The 24394-nt window shown below is 50.8% G+C and overlaps 2 protein-coding genes and 1 non-coding gene across 7 annotated transcripts in view; 1 reads left to right on the top strand and 2 right to left on the bottom strand.

Moving 5' to 3' along the window:
• The first annotated feature begins 6 nt into the window (after window positions 1–6).
• On the top strand, window positions 7–2190 carry CX2H19orf71 (chromosome X2 C19orf71 homolog). Its single transcript, XM_038771562.1, has 4 exons — window positions 7–111; window positions 381–658; window positions 1651–1782; window positions 2009–2190. Exons 1-4 carry the CDS (start codon window positions 29–31, stop codon window positions 2173–2175), a joined length of 660 nt encoding a protein of 219 aa, XP_038627490.1. The 5' UTR covers window positions 7–28; the 3' UTR covers window positions 2176–2190.
• A 717-nt stretch (window positions 2191–2907) lies between these two features.
• MFSD12 (major facilitator superfamily domain containing 12) overlaps window positions 2908–24394 on the bottom strand; it is a 40978-nt gene continuing 19491 nt past the window's right edge. Inside the window, exons 9-20 of one of the 5 annotated variants that reach the window (XM_038770743.1) lie at window positions 21872–21994; window positions 20780–20852; window positions 14316–14385; window positions 12649–12752; window positions 12030–12128; window positions 11581–11652; window positions 11311–11388; window positions 10943–11006; window positions 10628–10693; window positions 10263–10359; window positions 9788–9895; window positions 2908–3424 (exon numbers count right to left, since the gene is read on the bottom strand). In XM_038770743.1, coding sequence (XP_038626671.1) covers window positions 3400–3424; window positions 9788–9895; window positions 10263–10359; window positions 10628–10693; window positions 10943–11006; window positions 11311–11388; window positions 11581–11652; window positions 12030–12128; window positions 12649–12752; window positions 14316–14385; window positions 20780–20852; window positions 21872–21994 — 979 coding nt within the window. In that variant the 3' untranslated portion in view covers window positions 2908–3399. Of the gene's footprint in view, window positions 3425–9787; window positions 9896–10262; window positions 10360–10627; window positions 10694–10942; window positions 11007–11310; window positions 11389–11580; window positions 11653–12029; window positions 12129–12648; window positions 12753–14315; window positions 14386–20779; window positions 20853–21871; window positions 21995–24394 lie in introns of those variants that run through there. The other 4 variants (XM_038770744.1, XM_038770745.1, XM_038770746.1 and 1 more) reach the window with 4 other exon arrangements.
• LOC119949771 lies at window positions 4715–4852 on the bottom strand. The gene has a single exon (XR_005457307.1). It is a non-coding gene; the product is annotated as a small nucleolar RNA SNORA7 (small nucleolar RNA).

Genomic DNA, 24394 nt, shown 5'->3' with positions numbered 1-24394 from the left:
TCGGTGGTGGTGTTGGCCTCAGAGGAGCATGGAGTGGCTAAAAGGAGAAGTTAATCAGCCTTACATCCCAAAGAGCATTCTGGAACTAGAATGCCCTACTCCCCAATACAGGTGAGTCCTTGATGGTGGGGGGGCAGCACGGCGACTGGAAGCAGCTTTCCGGGAGAGGAAAAGTGTTGGGGTCTGGAGCTGGGATGGCAGTTTCCCTCCCACTAGGAATCTGAAGCACCCCCCTTCCTCTGGCAGCACCATTGCATCCTCCACCCTTTCTTGCTTTCTTACTGCTGCCACCAGGCCCGGCTGCCGGGTTCTCCGTTGGGGCGTGCCCCTGCCCAGCAGGGAGGCTGGCATACCCCTTGCCCTCTTCCTCCTGTCTGCAGTGATGAGTACCTGACTCTGGCCGGGCCCCAGTCAGCACCTATCTTCAAGCAGATGCAATGCTGGAAGTGTGTCCCCAGGGACTGTGAGGCCGCCGGCAAGCTTGTACCGTGGAGGTTGGCCCCCATGGAATGTAACATTACGGAAGAGCTCGGGTATCCAGGCCTGTCCAACAGTGACCACTGCAGAGGGTGGTACAACCTCCTTCACCCGATCAGGCGTGATGCCTATACCCGCTGGAGCCATTCCTATGCCCAGAGGGAAAAGATGCTGCCCCGCGGTAAGGAGGGAGCCTCGAGATTGGAGCCTCCCTGAACGGGGCTGGGGGTGGTCGGCTGGAAAACCCAGAAGGCATGGAGGGTTTTCCTACATATATATATATATATATATATATATATATATATATATATTTATATTTATATATATGTGTGTGTGTACATATACATATGTATGCATATATACATGTGTATGTGCACACACACATATATATACACACACACACATCTGTATATATATATATATATGCCTGTAAATATGTGTATGTTTGTGTATATATATATATATGTGTGTGTGCGCGCATATACATATGTATACATATATACATATGTGTACGTGCACACACATATATATATACACACACACATATATCTGTATATATATGCCTGTAAATATGTGTATATATATACACACACACATATATATATGTGTGTGTATGTATATACACCTGTATATATGTTTGTACATATTTATTACTCTATTTTACTTGTACATATCTATTCTATTTTATTTTGTTAGTATGTTTGGTTTTGTTGTCTGTCTCCCCCTTTTAGACTGCGAGCCCACTGTTGGGTAGGGACTGTCTCTATATGTTGCCTACTTGTACTTCCCAAGCGCTTAGTACAGTGCTCTGCACACAGTAAGCACTCAATAAATACGATTGACTGATTGATGGAGGGACTTGGGTCTTGGGGGGTGGGGTGGAAAAATGCTGGCAGTTACCTTAAGTCATCCCTCCCACCCCCTCAAACATCCCTCCCAGGCCCCTGGTAATTGCTCCCGTTTTATAAACCCCAGAGAAAGAGTTTTTGGCTGTCTTTCCCCTCCAGCTCCCCTGGCTCTGATCAGCTCCTGCTTCCCAGCTGAGGAAGCAGAAGGGATCAATTGTACCTGCCGACATTTCCTCGTCCCCTGATCCTGACGCGGCTGTGGCAGCACCAGCCGAGAGGCTCGGGGCGAGTTCCTCCTCCCAACACCACCGCCTCTCTCCTTCAGACTTTGCCCAGCACCTGCGGGAGCCCGCCACCTGGTATGACCCTATTGTTCCTGCTCCTCAATATAGAGCATCCAGCCCCCGCTGGGGGACTTTCTTCTGGCAGGATAAACACATCTCTCACAAGGAATTCGGTGAGAATTGGTGGTTGGGGGGCACAGGGGGGCCTGGAGGCAGGGAATAACCCTGCCTCTGGGCTATGGGGGGGGGGGGGGGGTAAGGCAGGTTCTTTCCCCTACGGTTAGGGAGTGGTTCCCCCCCCTTGACAAACCTGCCCAGGCAGCAGCACACCCAACTGGGAGTCGGTCAGCATTCTTCCCTGCTTTCTCTTCCTAATCCCTACCCTTCTGTCCCCTCCAGTTGCCAACAGGATCGGGCTTGAAGTGATGAAGCCAGAGGATCCAAACTTCGTCCCCTTCCGGCCCACGCGCCTTCCCTCTGTCTATAAGGCCCAGGACTTCTGCTTCTGGAGCCCGTGCACCAAGCAGTACTCCGTCTTCTCGGATATGCACACCCCTAAACAATAAAACTTCTGGACCTTCCTTGGTGCCTGGCCTCTTGCTGCCACTCTTAGCAGCTGTCTGCTCGGACCTGGACTTTTTTCTCCTGACCTGGGTGGAGAGGGAAGGATGAGGGTTGGGGGAGGAAGGAATCACCATCCTGGCAGCAGCATCAACTGTCAATCGCCAGAGCCAGCACCATTTTGCGTGAACATGCCAGGGTGCCCTGGTACTAGCTAAAACCTCTGGAGGGAAGGGGCAAGGCCAATTGGAGAAGCAGCGCGGCTCAGTGGAAAGAGCCCGGGCTTTGGAGTCAGAGGTCATGGGCTCAAATCCCAGCTCTGCCAATTGTCAAGCTGTGTGACTTCGGGCAAGTCACTTAACTTCTCTGGGCCTCAGTTACCTCATCTGGAAAATGGGGATTAAGACTGTGAGCCCCCCGTGGGACAATCTGAGCATCATCTTGTAACCACCCCAGCGCTCAGAACAGTGCTTTGCACATAGTAAGCACTTAATAAATGCCATTAAAAAAAAAAAATTGGAGGTTTCATGGAGGAAAGACGAACAGTCAGGGCATAGGACAGGGACCCAGGATGCCTGGGCCCTCTTTTTCACTAGGCCTGCCTTCCTCCTCTTCCTCCCAGAACCGTAGGGTACACGGAAGCCCAGCTTGTCCGCAGGAGCGAGCAGAAAAATGAGGCGAGGGCAGGGACCCACACCACTCCCCACCTTCCCTGAGTGCCACCTCCAGCCAGCCTCCAAATTTTACTGTCTTTATTTCTAAACAAGTATGAAGAGTCAACATCGTAAGAGTCCAAAAAGGCTCACGCCGCCCAAGACTGGGGAAACAAAGCTGGGGAGAATCCAGATCCTGGTGGGAGACCCCAATGGCTGGGCTGTAGCAGTCACCCTTAACAGGTGCAGGGGCAGCAGGAGGCATAGGGGTGGGACTAATAAGCTTAGACCTCAATTTCCCCATCAGAGAAAGGGGAGATAAAGGGACAAAGGAAGGGCCAGAACTTGGGAGAGGGAAAAGCTGGGGCTTGGGAGTGAGAAAGCGGTGGCAGGAGAATAGATGTGGGCATACTCTTCCCCCAGCCTCACCTGGCCCCTACGTGTTAACAATCCTGTGGTGAGGAAAAAAAAAAAAAACCCTGCTTGGGTCAAGTCCCGAGACAGGAGAGATCACCAGCCTGGATGTCTTAGGCACCTCTGTTCTTCGGCTCCAGCAACCCTGTCCATCTGGCCCCTTCAAGACTCATTGTACCTGTAAAACCAAGTTGAGAAATAAGGGTTTGATAAGAAGGGAGTAGAAAGAAATGAAGATTTTTTTTTTTCCACTAGTATTACCCTAGTTTCTGATTCATTTCAATGGGATGGAGCACCGTAGCTCAGGACAATTGTTCAGGACCTAGAAAAACATTTTCTGCAGTGACACTGGAAGAAACGATCCAAAAAAGGGGACTGTCACCCAGACCACAGTGACTGGTCAGATGAGGGAGGGATGATTGGGAAACCCCAGTCTCCAAGACTGAAAGACAAACTGCAGTTGGACATGCTACAGCAAAGGCGAGCGAGGGGGCTGGAGCAGCTTCCTTATGGAGGATAGGCTGAAAGGGGCAACACTTCAGGCTGGAAAGACCCAAGCTAAGAGCAGAGAGGATTGAAACAATCATTGCTGCACTGAAGCGCTTAGTACAGTGCTCTGCACACAGTAAGCGCTCAATAAATACAATTGAATGAATGAAGTTTGAAGGGAGCAGGATGTAAACATTTCACCTGGCCGAGTGGCAAGCTTACAGAACTCATTCCCACAGGATACATTCTTAAGGGAGTGGTCCTAGCTGGAGTACTAGAGGCAAGTTAGGGATGGGAAACGGTCCATCCCTAACCCTCAGGGAAGATGCCAAGAAAGGCAGGTATCCCAAGGTTCTCCAGAGCTGGGTGGACCATAAGCCGTAGGGTTTCTACCTCCATCCACTCTTGTTCCCATTGTCTATCTGCAGCATACATCTGTCTGTCTTCCCCATTAGACCGTAATCATCTGGAGGCAGGGACCCTGTCTTCTGTATCCACTGCACATTGTAAATGATTGTGCTTACTGTGGACTAAGCACTGGGATAGATACAAGATAATCAGGCCGGACACTGTCCCTGTCCCACGGTCTTCAGTAGGAGGGAGAACTGGCGTTGAATTCCCAGTTAACAGATAATGAAACTGAGGAGCCCAGAGAATTGAAGAAAGAGCACAGGCCAGGGAAGTAGAGGACCTGGGTTCCATTCCCAACTCTGGCTCTTGTCTGCTGTATGACTTTGGGCAAGTCACTTCTCTGTACCTCTGCTGTTGTCTTACGCTGTCGAGTTGTGTCCGACCCATAGCAATGCCATGGACACATCCCTCCTAGAATGCCCCACCTCCATCTGCAGTCGTTTTGGTAGTGTATCCATAGAGTTTTCTTGGTAAAAATACAGAAGTGGTTTACCATTGCCTCCTTCCACGCAGTAAACTTAAGTCTCCGCCCTTGATTCTCTCCCATGCCCCTGCTGCCCAGCACAGGTGAGTTTTGACTTGTAACAGATTGCCTTCCACTTGCTAGCCACTGCCCAAGCTAAGAATGGAATGGGTATGCCTCTGCTTGACTCTCCCTCGCATAGTCGGGACTGGTAGAGGACTGGAAACTCTCCAGGTGCGACCCTGAGAGGGGGTACCTCCGTTACCTCATCTGAAAAATGGGGATTCAATTCTCCCTTTGACAGAGACTGAGCTCCAGGTGGGACAGGAAACGTTTCCTGATGAACCTGCATCTACCCCAGTGCTTAGTATAGCAGGCAAGTGGCAGAGCCAACATTAGGTCTGGGTCTGTTCTTAAGTGCTCTGTGCATCCAATACTGCCCACTCCCTAACTGTAGGAATCCCTCAAGGCTCAGTTCTAAGTCCCCTTCTATTCTCCGTCTACACCCATTCCCTCGGAGAACTCATTCGCTGCCATTCTTCAACGATCATCTCTATGTGGATGATTCCTATATCTACCTCTCTCCACTCTACTCCATACTTCACTCTGATGCCCAGATCATTTTTCTACAAAGACGTTCAGTCCACATCTCCCCACTTCTCAAGAACCTCCAGTGATTGCTCCTCCACATCAAACAGAAACTCCTCACCATCAGCTTTAAAGCACTCAAATCACCTTGGTCCCATCCTACCTCACCTCTCTCCTACTAATAATAATGGTATTTGTTAAGCGCTTACTACGTGCCAAGCACTGTTCTAAGCACTGTTACAATCCAGCCCACACACTTGACTCCTCTAATGCCAACCTCCTCACTGTACCTCGATCTCGTCTGCCTCTCCGCCAACCCCTCACCGCCGTCTCACAACTTCTTCCCTCTTCTTCTCCAACAATTACTCTCCCTACCTTCAAAGCCTCCCCTCGAGACTGTAAGCTCATTACAGGCAGGGAATGTGTCTGCTAATTGTTATATTGCACTCTCCCAAGTGCTTTAGTATAATGCTCTGCACATAGTAAGTGTTCAATAAATAAGATAAATTGACTGAAGGCACATCCTCCAAGAGGCCTTCCCCGACTAAGCCATCATTTCCTCTTTTCTCCCTTCTGTGTCGCACTTGGATTTGCCCCCCCACCTTTTCACCCCTCCCTCAACCTCGCAGCACTTAGGTACATATCCGTAATTTATTTACATTAATGTCGGTCTCTCCCCTCTTCCCTCCCCCTTGTAGGCAGGGAACGGGTCTTCCAACTCTGTTATATCGTACTCTCCTAAGCACTTAGTTCAGTGCCCTGCTCGCAGTAGGTGCTCAATACATACTATTGATTGATTGATAATGGGAGAGGCAGGCAAGCTAAGCCAGAACTTGATGAACTGAGATCACTGAGGGCAGGCCAGATCCCTGGGGGCAGTAGGGGTTGGCAGAGGAGCAGTGCTTAAGAGCTGTTGTGCAGACTTCTAGAACCACCTTTCAGAACCTAACCAGAGGTCGATTTGCATGCCAGGGAATTTGCACTTGGATTTGCATCCTTTATTCGCCCCACCCTCACTCCCAAAGCACTTATGTACATATCCGTGATTTATTTATATTAATATCTATCTCCCCCTCTAGACTGTAAGCTCACTGTGGGCAGGAAATGTGTCTTCCAACTGTTATATTGTACCCTCCCACACACTTAGTACAGTGCTCCACACATAGTAAGCGCTCGAATATGACTGATTGATACCTGCCCGAAACTAGAAATGGTTGCTCACATGATAACCTTCATTACTGTATCGGCCTCCTTGCTGACCTCCCTGCCTCTCCCCACTCTGCTCCATACTTCACTCTGCTGCCTGGATCATTTTTCTACAAAAATGTTCAGTCAGTCAATCATATTTATTAAGCACTTACTGTGTGCAGAGCACTGTACTAATTGCTTGGGAGAGTACAACAATACACAGACACACTCCCTGACCACAGCAAGCTTACAGTCTAGAGGGGGAGACAGGCATGAACAGAAATCAGTAAATGATTCATTCATTCATTCATTCACTTGTATTTACTGAGCGCTTACTGTGTGCAGAGCACTGTATATGGACTGTGGGACTGGGAGGGGGGATGAATAAAGGGAGCAAGTCAGGGCAACGCAGAAACGAGTGGAAGAGGAAAAGAGGGCTTAGGGAAGGCCTCAGAGGAGATAGGCCTTCAATAAGGTTTTGAAGAGGGAGAGATTAATTGTCTGTTGGATATGAGGAGGGAAGGCATTCCAGGTCAGAGGCAGGATGTTGGCGAGAGTTCAGCGGCAAGATAGATGAGATCGATATACAGTGAGGTGGTTCGCATCAGAGGGGGTGAAGTGTGCGGGCTGGGTTGTACTAGGAGAGTAGTGAGGTGAGGTAGGAGGGGGCAAGGTGATTGAGTGCTTTAAAGCCAGTGGTGAGAAGTTTCTGTTTGAGGTGGAGGTGGCTGGGTGTCCATGTTTCCCCACTCCTTGAGAACCTAGGAGAGCCTAAGGAGGGTGATGGAGGGCCACTTGGATTCTGTCCCTCCTCAGGGCCCTGCCACCCGGGGAAATCTTGAGCCAGCTGCTTCCCCTTTATGGGCCTAAACTCCCCCCCTCTGGAAGAGAGGGAGAAGAGTGGTCAGGGCTGAGAGTTGAAGAAAACTCCCATGCTCCCACCCTCTCTGAGCAATACCACCCTGAGTCAGGCTACCAGCAACACCAGTATAGAAAGGGATGGGCCATTTATAACACCTTTTGGGGTTAATACATTCCCAGAATCACTCTCTTCATTCATGAATCTATCCCAAACCCCTCCTGCTCCAGCTGCTATTTTTGGCTGTACAACTTGCCTTGAGAATGGATTCTCTATTTGCCCTGTCTGTAAATGGAACAACTCAACCCCAGCCCCAAGCGCTATCCTCTTCTTGCTCTTCCCTCACAGAGCCGCCTTTAACTGTTAACCCCACGGGGCACAGGGATTGTGTCTGAGCTGCTCAATCAATAAATGGTCCTTTTTTAATGGTACTTGTTAAGCACTTACTATGTGCCAGGCACTGTTCTTAGTGCTGGGGTGGATACAAGCTAATTGGGTTGGACACAGTCCCTGCTCCACAGAGGGCTTACAAGTCTTAATCTCCATTTCACAGATGAGGTGACTGAAGCACAAAGAAGTTAAGTGACTCGCCCCAGGTCTCACAACAGACAAGTGGCGGAACCAGGATTAGAACCCTGGTCCTCTGACTCTCAGGCCTGTGCTCTTTCCACTAGGTCCCGCTGGTTCTCACTGAGCACTTATTTAGTCTTGTCTTATGCTATCGAGTCATCTCCGACCCACAGAGACTCCATGGACTCATCTCTCTTGGAACGTCCCACCTCCACCACCTGCAATCGTTCTGGTAGCGGATCCACAAGAGTAAAAACATGGAAGTGGTTTACCATTGCCTTCTTCCGCGTACTAAACTTGAGTCTCTGCCCTCGACTCTCTCCCGTGCCTCTGCTGCCCAGCACAGGTGAGTTTTGTTTTGTAGCAGATTGCCTTCCACTCGCTAACAACTGCCCAAGCTAGGAATGGAATGGGTAGGCCTCTGCCTGACTCTCCCTCCCTTAGTCGAGACTGGTAGAGGACTGGAAACTCTCTGGTTAAGCTCCTGAGAGGGGTTCTGTTCTCTAGGAGCTTACAATCTAGCTGGAGAAACAGACATTACAGTAAATTACTAGTAAGGGAAGTAACCGAAAGTGCTGTTGTGGTGGGACTAAGTGCCTGAGGGAACAATAGATGGGGAGAATAGGGTGTGTTTGTATAGGGGGGAGATGAGAGCTTACTTCAGGAAAGGAGATGTGATTTTAGGGGGGCTTTGAAGACGGGGAGAGTCGTGGTCTGTCAGATCTGTAGGAGGAGGGGGTTTCAGGCCCAAGGGAGGGCAGGGGTGAGAGGTGGGGTGGGAGGTCGACGACAAGAGTGACACACACTAGGTTGGCGTTAGAGGAGTGAAGGGTGCAGAACGGGTGTAGCAGGAGATTGGCAAGGTAAGTTAGGAAAGGGAGAGAGCCAATGAGTGCCTTAAAGCTGATGATGAGGAGTTTCTGCTTGAAGCGGAGATAGATAAGCAACTGGAGGTTTTTGAGGAGCAGGGAGATGTCTGCAGACAATGCCTTAGAAAAATGTTCCAAGCAACAGTGAAATATGGACTGGAGCATGGAGAGCCTGAAGGCAGGGACATCAACAAAGAGGCTGATGCAGTAGTGGAAACTCGAAGTGCCCAAACCAGTGTGGATGGAGAAGGAGGAGCAAATTCTGGAGATGTGGAGATAGAATCGACAAGATGTAGTGACTGGATATGGTGTTTGAAGGAGAGACAGGAGACAAGGATTATGTTCAGGCTATGGATGTCAAAAGTAAGGGGAAAGATAGGATGGAAAATAGTTCAATTCATTCATTCATTCAGTCAGTCATACTGTACTAAGCGCTTGGGAGAGTACAATCCAACAATAAACTGACCCGTTCCCTGCCCACACCAAACTTAAAGTCTAGGGGCGGGGAGACAGACATTAATATAAATAAATAAATTACAGATATGTACATAAGTGCTGTGGGGCTGGGAGAGGAGGAGAAGAAGAAAGGGAGCAAGTCAGGGGGATGCAGAAGGGAGTGGGAGAAGAGGAAAGGGGGGCTTAGGGAAGGCCTTTTGGTAGAGAAGTGCCTTCAATAAGGCTTTGAGGGAGGGGAGAGTAATTGTCGGATTTGAGGAAGGAGGGCAGTCCAGGCCAGAGGCAGGACGTGGGCAAGGGGTCAGTGGTGAGATAGATGAGATCGAGACACAGTGAGCAGGTTAGCACTTGAGGAGCGAAGTGTACAGGCTGGGTTGGTTGTAGTAGAGAGAGGAGTGAAGTGAGGTAGGAGGGGGCAAGGTGATTGAGTGCTTTACAGCCAATGGTGAGGAGTTTTTGTTTGATGCAGAGGTGGATGGGCAACAACTGGAGTTTTTTTGAGGAGTGGGGAAATGTGTCCTGAATGTTTCTGTAGGTCTTGTGAACAGTGTGAGAAATGAGATCTGACTGCATTGTACCTACCCCAGAGCTTAGCATAGAGTAAATGCTTAACAATGCTATCATCATTATGATTATTACTATTATCCAAGCACTCACTGGCTTTCCAGGTTCATCTCTGGCCAGGCCCCCAAGGACTGCAGTTGCTGCTCCAGTTCCACCATCTTCAGGCCAATGTAGCCCGAGGACACAAGCAGGACCACCATCCTGGGGAGGGGAGAAGAGCCAGAACATGGAAGATGAGCCCAAGCCACAGCCCAGCCCTGCCCCGAAAAAAGCCTGGCTGTCTGGTTTCCAGGCCCTCCCCCAGTCAGAGGGAAGCTAGAACGCTTAGTACAGTGCTCTGCACACAGTAAATGCTCAATAAATACAATTGAATGGATGAACAGGAGGGAGCTGGTGGTGGCAGCTGTTCCTCGCAAGAGGTGACCAGAGCCATCCAGACTCCACCCTGGGGAGGCTGGGAGCCAGCCTTTCCAGCTTTCCTGGGCCTCAAGGGGCTCCTTCCTCCCTTCAGGACTAAGGAGTGACCCTCACGGGGGCGGTCCGGGTCCCCGGCCCACCCGTCACTCACAGCACGAAGTAGATGCGGACCACAATGTCGAGGGTGCTGAGGGTTGGGCATGAGCCAGCTGGGGGAGGCATCATCGGGGGTTGGGTCCAGGGCTTCTCTACAGGATGGCGGAGAGAGATTGAGTGTATTAGCAGAAATCAGAAGCAGTTTCTCCCTTGGGAAACTCCCACGATTCCCTGAATTCTAGGCTGGGCCGAGAGGTTCTGCGGGACGGGGACTGCATCTGACCTGACGATCCGGATATCCACCCTAGCACTTGGTATAGTGCTTGGCACGTAGCAAATGCTTAACAAGTATCACAATTATCATCATCATCGTTATTATTCGCAACCCATTTCACCCCACCCCCAGGAACCCCAGCGCACCGGGCCCCAGGGTTGCAGGCTCCTCTTCAGCTTCTACCTTCACCTGGTTCAGCCCGGCTGCTTGACCTGCAGTAAATAAGGCAGCTGCTGCCCCAGCTGGAATTGCATGTGCCGGGGCTGATGAATGCGCAAAAATCCCAAGGCGAGTCTGGGTGCCAACCAGTGTGGCAATAGCTAATGAGCATGCCAGGATGGCTAAGTGGGCAGAGGTGAGCAGGGGTGCCAGGGCAAAGGAATGAGTGAGCTGGCCTGCAAATTTGGGCTTGGTGGCCAGGGCCTGCTGCCAGTCAGCCTGAGCGGAGTGGCCAGCCTCACCTGGGGTGTGCCAGAAGCCGGGTCCTGCCTGCTGGTTCCCCTGTGACTCAGAAGGGCTCAAGTCCTGGAAGGAGAAGGGGTAACTGGCGGCAGGGCAGGGGCCCCCGAGGCTGGACTGGGCCTGGAGAGTCCCCTATGGATCCCGAGAGCCAAGTCTTGGAGGAGTTCCCCAGCTCGGGGTTGATAGGGTCCCCTGGCAGCTTCACCCTGCCCGGGGTCCTAGGCATATTTTTGCTGAGCAGGGCAATGGCAACCAGAGGGCAGCAGGTTCGGGATGAGCCTGGCAGGTTGGGGAGGTTTGGGCGGGAACAGAGAGACACCCCACCCCTCACGCCTGGCGCTGAGCCCCGGCTGCGGCGGCTTCTTACCTGCGACTTCTTGTTGCCTTTAATGCTGCTACCATTGCCACCGGGAGAGACCGGGGGGATGCTCACGGGGCTGCTGGCCTGGGGCGAGGAGAGGCGTGGGATAAAATCAACCCACCGACCAGCCCCCGAGACCCAAGTCTAGATGGGACCCAGGAGAAATCTTGTCACCAAACCCTTAAGGAATCCCGCTGGCACAGCATGCTTGAGGGGAATGGTGGGAGGAAGAGGAAACCCTGGCTGGCTGGCTGGCTAGCTGGGCGGGGTTCTTACCTGGAGGCTTTGGCACAGGGAATTCAGGAGCCGATAAGCTGTATCCCGGAGATGTAAAGACACAAAAAGAAACTGCAACACATACACACAGTCAGATACCGGCCATGGCCCCAGGAACGGGGTCCAGACTCAAGAACGGTAGCCCCCACCCAGAAAAAGAAGGGACTCCGAGGACCAGAGAGGGTTGGTGATCAGCCTCGGCGTATACAGCAGCGGGCAGGGGGGCAAAATCGAGGCTCCAATATCCTGGGGCACAGGGTCTGAGAGGTTGGCCCCAAACTGTGCCAGCCCCATCTTACCTGCCTTCCAGGATCCTATGGAGATTGGAAAATGAAGTGGATTGGGAGGAATCGGTTCAGACACCAACATGCCCGGAGCCATGGATGGGCAGAGAACTCTGCCAGGGGCCACCCTCAATGCCATCCACCAGCCTCTCTCCATTCACCTACCTTCTCTCCCTCCAATGTGCGGACACTGAGGGCATTGGGTACCAGCAGGGCAGTGTTGGCCTTTTTGATGTTGGCGATGGAGGTGATTGGAATCACCAGCTGCTCAAAGAGAGGAAAGTTTGAGCCGAGATGGGCAGATTCTCTCCCTGCCCTCCCAATGAGCATGCCCCTGACTTTTTTTTATATTTGTTAAGTGCTTACTATGCACAAAGCACTGTTCTAAGCGCTGGGGTTCATACAAGGTCATCAGGTTGCCCCACATGGGGCTCACAGTCATGATCCCCATTTTACAGAAGAGGGAACTGAGGCATAGAGAAGTTAAGTGACTCGCCTAAAGTCACACAGCTGATAAGTGGCAGAGCCAGGATTAGAACCCATGACTTCTGTCTCCCAAGCCCGGGCTCTTTCTACTAAGCCACACTGCTTGACTGTGACCTCCGGCCCGCTGGCCTCCAGAGGAGTCATTCACCCTAAGCTGGGGTTCGATGATGCAGATAGATTGGCTCCAGCGGGGAACACATACACATCTGTTAATTCTGCTGTATTGTACTCTCCCAAGGGCTCTGCACACAATAAGCGCTCAATAAATCCCACTGACTGATCTCCAGTTGACATGTACCTTCACATCCTTGAGGAAAACACTGTAGCAGAAGCAGAGATAGTGTTGAGTGACATAAAGCCGGCCCAGGTGGGGGACTTCCTTTTGAAGAGCACAGGAGAAACCTGCACATGGAGCACAGAGAGATGAGGGGAGCCAATGGGGAGGAAGCGCTTAGTACAGTGCTCTGCACACAGTAAGCGCTCAATAAATACGATTGGTGAAAGCAAAAAGCCCCGACTCCCTCCCTCTGCCCTACCCCCTTCCCCTCCCCACAGCACCTGTGTATATTTGTACATATTTATTACTCTATTTTATTTATCTTGTGTATATAGCTATAATTCTATTTATTCTGATGGTGTTGACACCTGTCTACTTGTTTGTTTTTGTTGTCTGTCTCCCCCTTCTAGACCGTGAGCCCACTGTTGGGTAGGGCCCGTCTCTGTATGTTGCTGATTTGTACTTCCCAAGCAGTTAGTACAGTGCTCTGCACACAGTAAGCGCTCAATAAATACGACTGAATTGAATGAATGCAAAGCTGGAGAGATTGGACCCCAAAAGCCCCACAGGATCTGTCCGGGGCCTGAGACTTCAGGACCAAGAATGCGTCCCGAGGAGTTGATTCTAGTGTCAGTGGCTGGCTCTGTACACAGTAAGCACTCAATAAGTAGCACTGAGTGATGGATCAGCCCAGCGCCACTCGCACCCTCTCGTCCCTGGCGGTCACGTTCCTGCTGGGGCGCGGAGCGCAACGGGCGGGTGGGCGGGCAGGGCCGTGGCCCACTGCGGAGGGCACGAGCGGTTTCTGCCCCCGTCAGCCAATCACAGGTGGGACCGAGATTAGGATTTAAGTGCTTAGTACAGTGCTTTGCACACAATAAGCGCTCAATAAATATGATTGAATGAATGAATGAATGAGAAGGTCTTCTGCTCCCCAGAGCAGTGCTCTTCCCACAGATCCCTCAGGAAGACCCTATACGGTACGGTACTCCCAGGGGCTCCGAAGGGGACAGTGGAGGCGAAAGATACAGCCTCCACCTTCAACTCACAGCTTCCCAGCCACACTGCAACCCTACACCCTTCTGGGCAGGAGGGAAGGTAAAGGTTAAAGGAAGCATCTGGGAGGCGGTGGGGTTGGGAATCAAGCCCAGGACACCGTGGGTGGGGGCCACCATGACTCATTCCATGCTAATTTGGAGGCAGAATGAATGAGGATGACGATGATTATGGCATTTGTTAAGCGCTTACTATGTGCCAGGAACTGTACTAAACGCCAGAGACCCAAGGGTAGGTCAATAAGCGCTCAATAAATATGATTGAATGAATGAATGAATGAGGTCTCCTGCTCCCCATAGCAGTGCTCTTCCCACAGATCCCTCAGCAAGACCTCCTTCCCTTCCCCACAGCACCTGTATATATGTATATATGTTTGTACATATTTTTTACTCTATTTATTTATTTATTTATTTTATTTGTACATATCTATTCTATTTATTTTATTTTGTTAGTATGTTTGGTTTTGTTCTCTGTCTCCCCCTTTTAGACTGTGAGCCCACTGTTCGGTAGGGACTGTCTCTATATGTTGCCAATTTGTACTTCCCAAGCACTTAGTACAGTGCTCTGCACATAGTAAGCGCTCAATAAATACGATTGATGATGAAGGGTAGGTGGGGTGGGGATTGACCTACTATCAATCAACTCCTCCTCCTCTGCCATGTTCTTGAAGACCTTGCGATAGCTGGCACTGTGCTTGTTGAACTGCAGACAGAGGCAAGAGACAGGCTGGGGGAGGATCTGGGGTAGAGACCATAACCGTCCCCTCCCTTGCCCCTCCGTAGAATTCTCTCTGGTTCACGCCTCCGGTTCCACGGGACCAACATGCCAGAACTCTCCCTGACACTCCGGGCCCCGTCACCAGCAAGACATACACTTGAGTCGTTCTTGCAGGAGCGGTGACGGTTTGCACCGAGCCATCCACAGTCTCTGGCCCGGTCCCCTGTGCCCAGCAGCCCACATTATGAGATCGCTGATAGGGAGAACGGTTGCAGCCTGTGGGCACAGACCAGCATAACTGAGAGATCTCAGAGGCAGCAGGCACCACCCTTGGGGCCCAACCCTTTCGTAAATCACCTTTGAGGACTTTAATCACGCTAATCCAAGCGCTTCTCCTATTCCGCCTTCATTACTGCATCAGCTTCCTTGCTAATGTCCCTGTCTCTCCCCACTTCAGTCCACACTTCACTCTGCTGCCCATATCATTCTTCTACAAAACCGTTCAGTTCACGTCTCGCCACTCCTCAAGAACCTCCAGTGGTTGCCCCTCCACCTCAAACAGAAACTCCTTACCGATAGCTTTAAAGAACTCCATCGCCTTACCCTCCTACTACAATCCACACACTTCGCTCCTCTACTACCAACCTACTCACTGTACCTCCAACTTGTCTATCTCGCTGCTGACCTCTCGCCCACATCCTGCCTCCGTCCTGGAACTCCCTCCGCCCTTTATATCTGACAAGAACATCATTCTCCCCACCTTCAAAGCCTTCTTAAAAATCACATCTCCTCTGAGAGACCTTCCACGACTAAGCCCTCATTTCCTCTTCTCCCACTCCCTTCTGTGTCACCTTTGCCCTTGGATTTGCCCCCTTTTTTTTACCCCTCCCTCAACCCCACACCAGTTATGTACATATCTATAATTTATTTATAATAATGCTTGTCTCCTCTCTAGACTGTAAGTTCCTTATGGGCAGGGAACATGTCTACAAACTCTGTTATATTGTACTCCCCCAAGCACTCAGTAAAGTGCTTTGCACACAGAAGGGATTCAATAAATACCATTGATTGGTTGATTCTCAGAGTGGCTTAGTACAGGTCAGGGCCTAGTGGATAGAGCATGGGCCGGGAGTCGAAGGTCATGGGTTCTAATCCCCACTCCGCCACCTGTCTGCTGTGTGACCTTGGACAAGTCACTGTTGGAAACTTGTGTGCAGCACAATAAGATGCCGAACCGGGATTTAGTAGACCCCCCAGAAGTATTCGAGCGAGCCTCAGCCAATCCCTGAGCCCTAGCTTGCTTATCTCCCAGCTCATGAGCAGAACAGGTCACCTTGAACGAAACTCGAACTCTGCAGTCGAGGGGGCGTCGATTCCGCCTTCTTTTAGAATAATGAGAACCTTCGGTCGGGACTTCCTCAAGTCTCCGTTGGCTCCATGGCAACCCACCAATCACTAACCCCAGCAAATGATCAAGCTTCACCCTAAAGCTGTAACGCTAGCGCTAACAATAAAGAGCACCTTTCTCCCGGTGAGCCCTTTTAGGGTGAACCTCGAGACTGGTCATGCCCTGCTCTGTGTAACTTTCCTTTGTCTGTTGTGCCAAGTAGGACCACCTCCCATGGAGGCCACGAACCCTGTCTCGAGACAGGCATATTATTTGGGGATGCAAGAGATTCTTCCCTAACATCACTTAACTTCTCTGTGCCTCAGTTCCCTTATCTGTAAAATGGAGATTAAGAGTGTGAGCCCTATGTGGGATGGGGACTTTGTCCAACCCGATTAGCTTGTATCTAACAGTGTGCCTGGCACATAGTAAGCACTTAGCAAATACCATAATTATTATTTTCCCCTTTCCTGCCAAAGCAAAAAACCAAAAACCCCTCTAAAGAAACATAGGGGGAACATGATAATGTTGTAAAGATGCACTTGAGTGATGAAAGAAGCTCAGGGAATTCTTTAGTTTGGGTTTTACCAAGGAAGTTGAGAAAGGGGTTCCCAGGCCCAAACTGTTTTTTGTATCACAGAAATGGGATCGAACTGTGCTGACCCGACAAGGGGTTTTGGAACAAATAGATAAACTAAATGTAAAGTAAGGGTACTGGATGCAGCTGGCTCTGTCCCCTTTGGCCACTCTCATAGTCACCCCACCCTCAGTCCCACAGCACTTACATCCTTATCCATAACTTATTTACTTATATTAATGTTTGGCTCTCCCTGTAGACTGTAAACTCCTTGTGGGCAGGGATCATGTCTACCAAATCTGTTATATTAGACTCTTCCAAGCACTTAGTACAGTGCTCTGCACACAGTAAGCTTTCAAATACTAAATAAATCAATCAGATTAATTGATTGGGAGGGAGGGGAAGGTAAAGAAAATAAAAGGTATGGTTTTTATGACAACAGCTGATAGCACCAAGGAGTCTCATTGGACTGGCCAGTGATGGGCAGCAAATACACGTATGCCTCTGCAATCTACCGTCTCACCCACTGACCAGGTCCTACTGGGCCCTGTCTCGAAGAATGAGGGGTTGGAAAGCAGGGAAAAGACCAGAAAAGAGAGGACTCTTCAACCATCTAAGCTCTGGTCCACAGAGCGAAGCTAGCAGGAGAGTTTTGAGGCAGCTGAGAAGAGCTTGGGCAGCCACAGAGGCAGAATGGTCATTTGGGATTTTGTACCAGGACAAAACAAACAAAAAGAAACACTTTCCAGCCAGCAGGTGGTAAACATGGGATTCGTTCTCACAAGAAGTTGGATAGGGCAGAAATACCGGCAGGTTCAAGGAAGGTTTGGTTAGATTCATGGGTTGGGTTACTTCTAATATTTCATAAAACATCCTGGTAACACTGGCACAAGGAGACAGGGGGGAGACAGAGTCTGCGAAGCCCTCCAGATCCATGAGCTTGGTTGAGTTGCTGATTAAGGGTTCCAAGGTAATAACCACAGAGAAAGAGGAGGCGAGGAGTCAAGTTGGCTACTAAAAGCCCCCACAGCCAGCCAGTCCATTTCAATACTATAGAGAGAGGAAAGAGTCTGTTTTGGCTTAACCAGCTACCCATCCCAAGGATAAAGCAATTGGGAGGGGAAAGCCACATAGAAGCCACTGCGCTACAAAACCCCTCAGCCAGGTGGGCTAATGGTGAGACCCTAAACCCCATATGGGTAATCAGGAAGGCCCAATCACCTGAGGACTAGGGAAAATGGATGAATGGTTGCCGGTTATGAAAAGAGGTAGAAAAGGAAAGACAGAAAGATGAGACTTTTGGACCTTGCCTCTGCAAGCTGCAGAAAAAGACAGACCAAGGACCTTTTGAAAAATACAAGAGGGGAAACCCCGTTGGCTAGTGAGGGACCGTCAATTGCTGAGGCGGAGCCGTTCAGATGGGGTTTGTTCTTGCCTATTATTTACTGAGTCTTTTCTCCTTTATTTTTCTGGTGTGAGTGAACTCTCTTTTACCCACTCACCTGGGCATCTGTTCATTTTTTTGGGCGGGGGGGGGGGGGAATGAGACCCAGGCTCCACAGGAACCCGTGACCAGAAAGGGAGTGAGTGACACCAGCAATCTCTCTAGGTAGACAACCTCAGCACTGGGAGGCTTCCTGGGAGGGCTGCAATCAATCATATTTATTAAGCGCTTACTGTATTCAGAGCACTGTACTAAGCACTTGGGAGAGCACAAAATAAAGGAGTTGGTAGACACATTCGCTGCCCACAACGAGCTTACAGTTTAGTGGGGGAGACAAACAATAACATAAATAAATTAAGGATATGAACATAAGTGCTGTGGGGCAGAGGGAGGCGTGAATAAAGGGAGCAAATCTGGGTGAAAAGAGGAAATGAGGGCTTAGTCAAAGAAGGCCTCTTGGAGGAAGTGTGCCTTCAATAATGCTTTAAAGGAGGGGGAGAGTAATTGCCTGTCAGCTATGAGGAGAGAGGACGTTCCAGGCCAGAGGCAGGACGTGGGCAAGAGGTCGGCGGCGAGGTAGACGAGATCAAGGAACCGTCAGTAGGTTGATGTTAGAGGAACGAAGTGTTTGGGCTGGGATGTAATAGGAGAGTAGTGAGGTGAGGTAAGATGGGGCAAGGTGACTGAGTGCTTTAAAGCCGATGATGAGGAGTTTTTGTTTGATGCGGAAGTGGATAGGCAACCCCTGGAGGTTCTTGAGGAGTGGGGAAACATGGACTGAACATTTTTGTAGAGAAATGATCCAGACAGCAGAGTGATGTATGAACTAGAATAGGGAGAGACAGGAGGCAGGGAATTCAGCAAGGAGGCTGATACAAGTAATCGAGGAGGGATAGGATTAGTGCTTGGATTAATGTGGTAGCAGTTTGGATGGAGAGGAAAGGGTGGATTTTAGCAATGTCGTCAAGGTTGAACTGACAGGATTTAGTGATGGATTGAGAGGAGTCAAGGCTGCACCCCCTCTTGTCCCAGGAGGCAAGGAAAGCCCTTACTGCTATAAATACATTCTCTGTTATCGAGGTAGGGGGAGGAAAGGGGAAACTCCTGGAGGGTTTTGGAAACACAGAAGTTTCCTGGGGGTCCAAGCCCTCCTCAAAAGTGACATGTTGGGTTGCCCTCAAGGTGCCGGGGAGGTCCTATAGGTCCAATTACTAGAGGAAACTATTTAAATGTGATTTAAAAGTATGCTTTAAATGATGTCAAAACCCTGGAGAGAGTCCAGAAAAGAGCAACAAAAATGATTAAAGGGATGAAATTGGTCCTAGAGAAAAAAGTAAAAGGATGCACAGTTGGATATTCTGGAAAAGCATAGCCAAATCAGCGTCAGCAGTTATGTCCTCAACACCTGTCGAGGCCAAACACTCCCTTCCTATCTCCCCCTGTAGACTGTAAGCTCCTTGCAGTCAGGGAACCTGTCTACCAATTCTGTTGTATTACACTCGCCAAGCGCTCAGTACCATGCTCTGCACACAGTAAGTATGATTGATTAACATAAAAAAGAATGCCTTGGCATTCAGGGTGATACAGTAATGAAAGGCTGAGGGCATCGTGTATTTGCTTCAAGGTCCCTTCTAATACCAACGCTCTGGGATTTCGTCGTCTACTTCTTCTGGTTTGTCCTCATAGTTAATGTTAGTCAGTCTCTCTATCTCCTTCTCTTTCCCCAAGTGCTCCCTTCCCAACACTCTGCAGAAAAAGGGGGCAAGTGAGAGCCTCCTGTTGCTCTGGGAGCACTGTTCTGTAGCAAGACCCATTGGAAAAAGCTCAAGCCTGGGAGTCAGAGGACCTGGGTATTCTAATTGCTGATCAGCCACTTTTTTTTTTGTTTTAATGGTATTTGTTGAGCACTTACTATGTGCCACGCACTGTAGTAAGTGCTGGGATAGACAAAAGTTAATCAGGTTGGACAGTCCCTGTACCACCTAGGGCTCAGGGTCCTAATCCCCATTTTGCAGATGAGGTAATTGAGGCGGAGAAGTGAAGTGACTTGCCCAAGGTTCACACAGCAGACGAGTGGCAGAGTCAGGATTAGAAGCCAGGTCCTCTGGTTCCCAGGCCTGTGCTCTTTCCACTAGGCCATGCTACTTCTCAGATATGTTGCCAACTTGTACTTCCCAAGCACTTAGTACAGTGCTCTGCACACAGTAAGCGCTCAATAAATATGATTGAATGAATGAATGAATGAATCTTGCCCCTGGGCAAATCACTTAATTATTCTCCCTCCTACCTAGACCTTGACCCTTGTCAGGTCTCCACTCCCGCGAAGGGAGAAGGCAAGGTTTGGCAGCCAAAGAGTCGGGTGGAAAGGGGAGGGAAAAGGAGATGGTTTTCACTTTCCTACTCCTAAAAATCTCTTCCCGTCCTAGTCGGGCAGGAAACGGCCTGAATCCTGAGCTAAAAGGAACCAAGTTGCAGGAAACCACTCAAGGGCTGACCAGAAGAGAACGGGGCTCTGCAGAGCGTGTGCATGTGTGCGTGTGTAGATGAACAGCATAGGAAGTGACAGGATCGGAGGGTGGATGCAGCAGGGGCTGACAGCCTCAGAACAAAAAGAAGGGTTTGGGGCTGGGGGGGCCCTGAGAGGAAGGGCTAGTGAAGTCACAGAGTCCAGAAGTAGGAGCAGCTTCCCACCCCATCCTTCATCCAAACCGGCCCGCCATCCTGCCTCTCCCGTCCCAACCCAAAGGTCAGCTCTCCTTCCCCGACGTATTAGCACCACCCATTCCGGCTGCCTGCTGACCCTTACTGGAAAAGCCCCAGTTCCAACTCCAACCCAAGGCACGTTGACCCGATCCCATCCTGCAGGAGGTGGGGGGAAAAGGGAAGAAACAGCCCAGGTTAAACAAGATCTCGGGCCGGAGGGGCCCTAGGCAGAGCTTCGAAGAGGCAGAGCCTCAAAAGGCAAACTTACGCTGGCGGACAGGGACTTCTGCTTCAGGGAGGACTCCACATCTTTGGAGACAGATGCGTCGTAGGTTACCGATCTGAAATCAAGATTCAGTGAAAAAATGAAATCCGTACAGGCGCTCATGGGGGTGGAGGTGCGGGACTGGTGGAGGACGAGGAGGGAGGAGTCGGGGTAGGGAAAAGGAGCACGGCAGCGTTACCTAGTGGAAAGAGCACGGGGCTGAGACTCAGAGGACCTGGATCCTCATCCCGGCTCTACCAATGTGACCTTGGTTAAGTCACTTAATTCTCTGTGCCTCAGTTTCCTCATCTGGAAAATAAGAATGCCATATCCGTTCCCCCTCCTACTGATGGTATCTGACCTGATGATCTTTTACCTACCCCAGTGCTTAGTACAGTGCTTGGCACATGGCATAGTGAATAGAGCACGGGCCTGGGAGTCAGAAGGTCATGGGTTCTAATCCTGGCTCAGCCACTTGTCTGCTGTGTGACCTTGGGCAAGTCGCTTTATTTCTCTCCGTGGCTCGGTGGAAAGAGCACGGGCTTGGGAGTCAGAAGGTCATGGGTTCTAATCCCGGCTCCGCCACTTGTCAGCTGTGTGCCTTTGGGCAAGTCACTTCTCTGTGCCTCAGTTTCCTCATCTGTAAAATGGGGATTAAGACTGTGAGCCCCACGTGGGACAACCTCGATTACCTTGTATCCCCCCCAGTGCTTAGAACAGTGCTTGGCACACAGTGAGCGCTTAACAAATACCAACATTATTCTCTGGGCCTCGGTGACCTCATCTGTAAAAGGGGGTTGAAACCATGAATCCACATGGGACAGGGACTGTGTCCAACTTGATTTGCTTTTATCCACCCCAGCACTTAGTAGAGTGCCTGGCACATAGTGAGCGCTTAACAAATGCCATCATTATCGTCACAGAATAAGCACTTAAATATCACTAAAAAAACCATAGGCACTAAACAAATACCAACATGAAGAATGGGAAGAGGGAAGGGAAAGGTTGGAGGAAAGAGGTTGGTCAGGGGAGGGAGAGGCAATAAAGAGAAGAAAGGGGAGGGATCAAGATCACTTCCACCTCAAAGGGTCCCACCTAGTGAGGATGGTCCGTTTTCCAGGCTTGGAGGTCTGGGTCTCTTCAAAGCTCTTGGCCTTCTTCTGCTCTGACACCTTCTTCTTGCTTTTCTTAGATTCCCCAACAGAGTTGGCAGGAGAGCTGGTGGAGTAGGGCCAGGTTTGGGGGAAGAGGGTCCCAGGCAGAGCAGGACGGAACCTGACCTCCCACTTGCCCTAGGGACTCTCGGATCCCTGGGGCTCCTGGCTCCTTTCACTTTCCCCCTAGGGAACTGGGCTGGGTTGGGTGGCTGCTGGCCCAGTGCTCCCTGAGTTTCCTCTGGCCCTTAGGGGAGAAGACGCTCCACCGCCCCCAGCTCCCTCTCCTCTCCTATGTCCATGAGAAGCAGCAGGGCCTAGTGGATACAGCGGGGGCCTGGGATTCCGAAGGACCTGGGTTCTAACTTCGGCTCCGCCACTTGCCTGTGTGACCTTGGGCAAGTCACTTAACTTCTCTGTGCCACGGTTCCCTCAGCTGTAAAACGGGGATTAAGACTGTGTGCCCTATTTGGGACAGGGACTGTACCCGACCCATTTATTTTGTAGGTACCCCAGTGCTTAATATAGTGTCTGGCACATAGTAAGCACTTAAATTCCACAATTATCATTAAGCCCAGGGTCAAAAGGGAAGGAAAGCGGAGGGATGGGGTCCAGACCCTGAGCCAATACCACCCCCTCCCCCGCCTCCAGTTCCTTTTTCTATGCTTCCCCCTGACCACAATCCCTCCCAACCTTTATACCTCTCCTCCCATCACCCCCAACTCCCCTTATACCTGGGTCCGTCTTTATACAGACCCCCTGCCATTTGGAGCCTATTTCCCCAAACCAGCCCTTTAAGAGCTTAATACAGTGCTCTGCACACAGTAAGCGCTCAATAAATACGATTGAATGAATATCCTATACTCCCCTGGTACTAGAGTGCCCATTCAGTTACTTCTATTTCAAACAGCTCAATTTTCAGTTGGTTTAGTGTGCGTAGTTGGCAAAGTCGGGGGTCTGGTATTCTATAGTGCCAATCTCCCTTTTACACATCCCTCACCCACCCCACACCTCTTTAAACTCATAAATCCTTCGCAGCCCCTGTTATACCCATCTCTCCCCCCTCCCCCCAACACACACATACACACACTGCATATGCGGAGGAGGATTCATTTTCATTTGAACCCCACGTGGGGATTCTCACCCCATCTCCTGCAAAACAAACTTCCTTTACTGACCCCACCCGCCAACCCCCGTTCACACAAGCGGTACCTACCACGCACAACACACACTCCCGTACAGCAACCAGCCCAATCCCCACCCAGACCCCGCAAGCAGTCACTGAGGAGATGTACTCCTCTCCCCTCTCCGTGGAACTGCAGGGAATTGATTTGGCACCATCTTCAGCTGTTTCCAAAAGATTCAAAATACCTTTCATCCCTTGAGCTGAGCAGCAGACTTGGGAAGGAAATGCTGGGGGGAGGAGGGGGCCCTAGATGTCCCGAGAATCACCAGGGCACCCACCAGCAGATCTGATCAAAAGGCACTGGGAACCATACCTGCCTGGATCAGATGCCGACCACTCGCTCCCTGGCCAGGTTGCCAGCTTCATGGCACCACTGCACTTGGGAACCAGGGTGGGTGGCGTACTCACCCACGGACTCTGGTCGCTGCTCTGCCAGGCATGACCCGGCCCAGGCTCAAGCTGTTCTGCCCGCCTCCCCTTCCCCCTCCCACTTCCTCCCTTGCCTGGCCCTGGACCTGCCCCTCCGCCCAGGTGTTGCCACCACCTCCCTCTCCTCAAGGACTCCAGGGTGGCTGGAGAGGCAGCAAAGTTTCTGCTTGCTTGCTTTCTCTCTCCCTCTCCTCCTCCCCCCTCCCCCTCATTCAATTCTAAATCCTGGCCCTTGCAGGAAGCTGGATCCCTTGGAGCTTGGAATCTCTGCTTCCTTCCACCCGGCACAGAGGTTGCCTGTTGCCAGCCCCAGACACCTCTACCACCTTCCTCCCACCCTCATCTCTGGAGAGATACCAGAGACTAGGGTAGCAGAGACCATCTCCTATGGTGCCTCCATAATGCCCTGAAAAGCCCCCATTTTAGGAAGCAAAGGCATGCACAGGCTCCTCTTGAGCACCCCCGCCAACCCCCAGCTAAGCAGCAGACCGGGCCCTTCGGGGTCCAGCCCTCCTCCACATCCCCTGCCAGCTCCTTGAAAAGCAGTGGCACAATCCAGCCCAGAACTCCAGAGTCCTGATCTTAAATGCCAGATTGGGCCATATTGCTCCTTCCTTGACTTGTGGGGCTCCACAGCTGCAGCCCTTGTGACATCATTACCTTGACTTACTCTCTGGACCCGAGCAGATAGTGGCTGCTATCTTTCTCCCTGGAAGACGACTTTTTTTTCACTCATCCCGAAGGCCGGAGACTGACGCAGATGGGGGAAATCAATCACTCAATAGTACTTGAGTACTCAGCACTGTACTCAGCGCTTGGAAGTGTACGGAAGACACAGTCCCTGCCCTC

Source organism: Tachyglossus aculeatus, chromosome X2 (assembly GCF_015852505.1).
Source record: "Tachyglossus aculeatus isolate mTacAcu1 chromosome X2, mTacAcu1.pri, whole genome shotgun sequence".
Lineage (NCBI taxonomy): Eukaryota > Metazoa > Chordata > Mammalia > Monotremata > Tachyglossidae > Tachyglossus > Tachyglossus aculeatus.
Note: the sequence above shows the minus strand (reverse complement) of the source record. Positions and strands in the feature narration are given on the sequence as shown.

Bases quoted from the DNA above. Each gene is read 5' to 3' on its own strand.
- CX2H19orf71 (XM_038771562.1), top strand. From the start codon at position 29: ATGGAGTGGCTAAAAGGAGAAGTTAATCAGCCTTACATCCCAAAGAGC. The intron at 112-380 runs GTGAGTCCTTGA...TCCTGTCTGCAG, and splicing joins TGCCCTACTCCCCAATACAG to TGATGAGTACCTGACTCTGG. The intron at 659-1,650 runs GTAAGGAGGGAG...TCTCTCCTTCAG, and splicing joins GGAAAAGATGCTGCCCCGCG to ACTTTGCCCAGCACCTGCGG.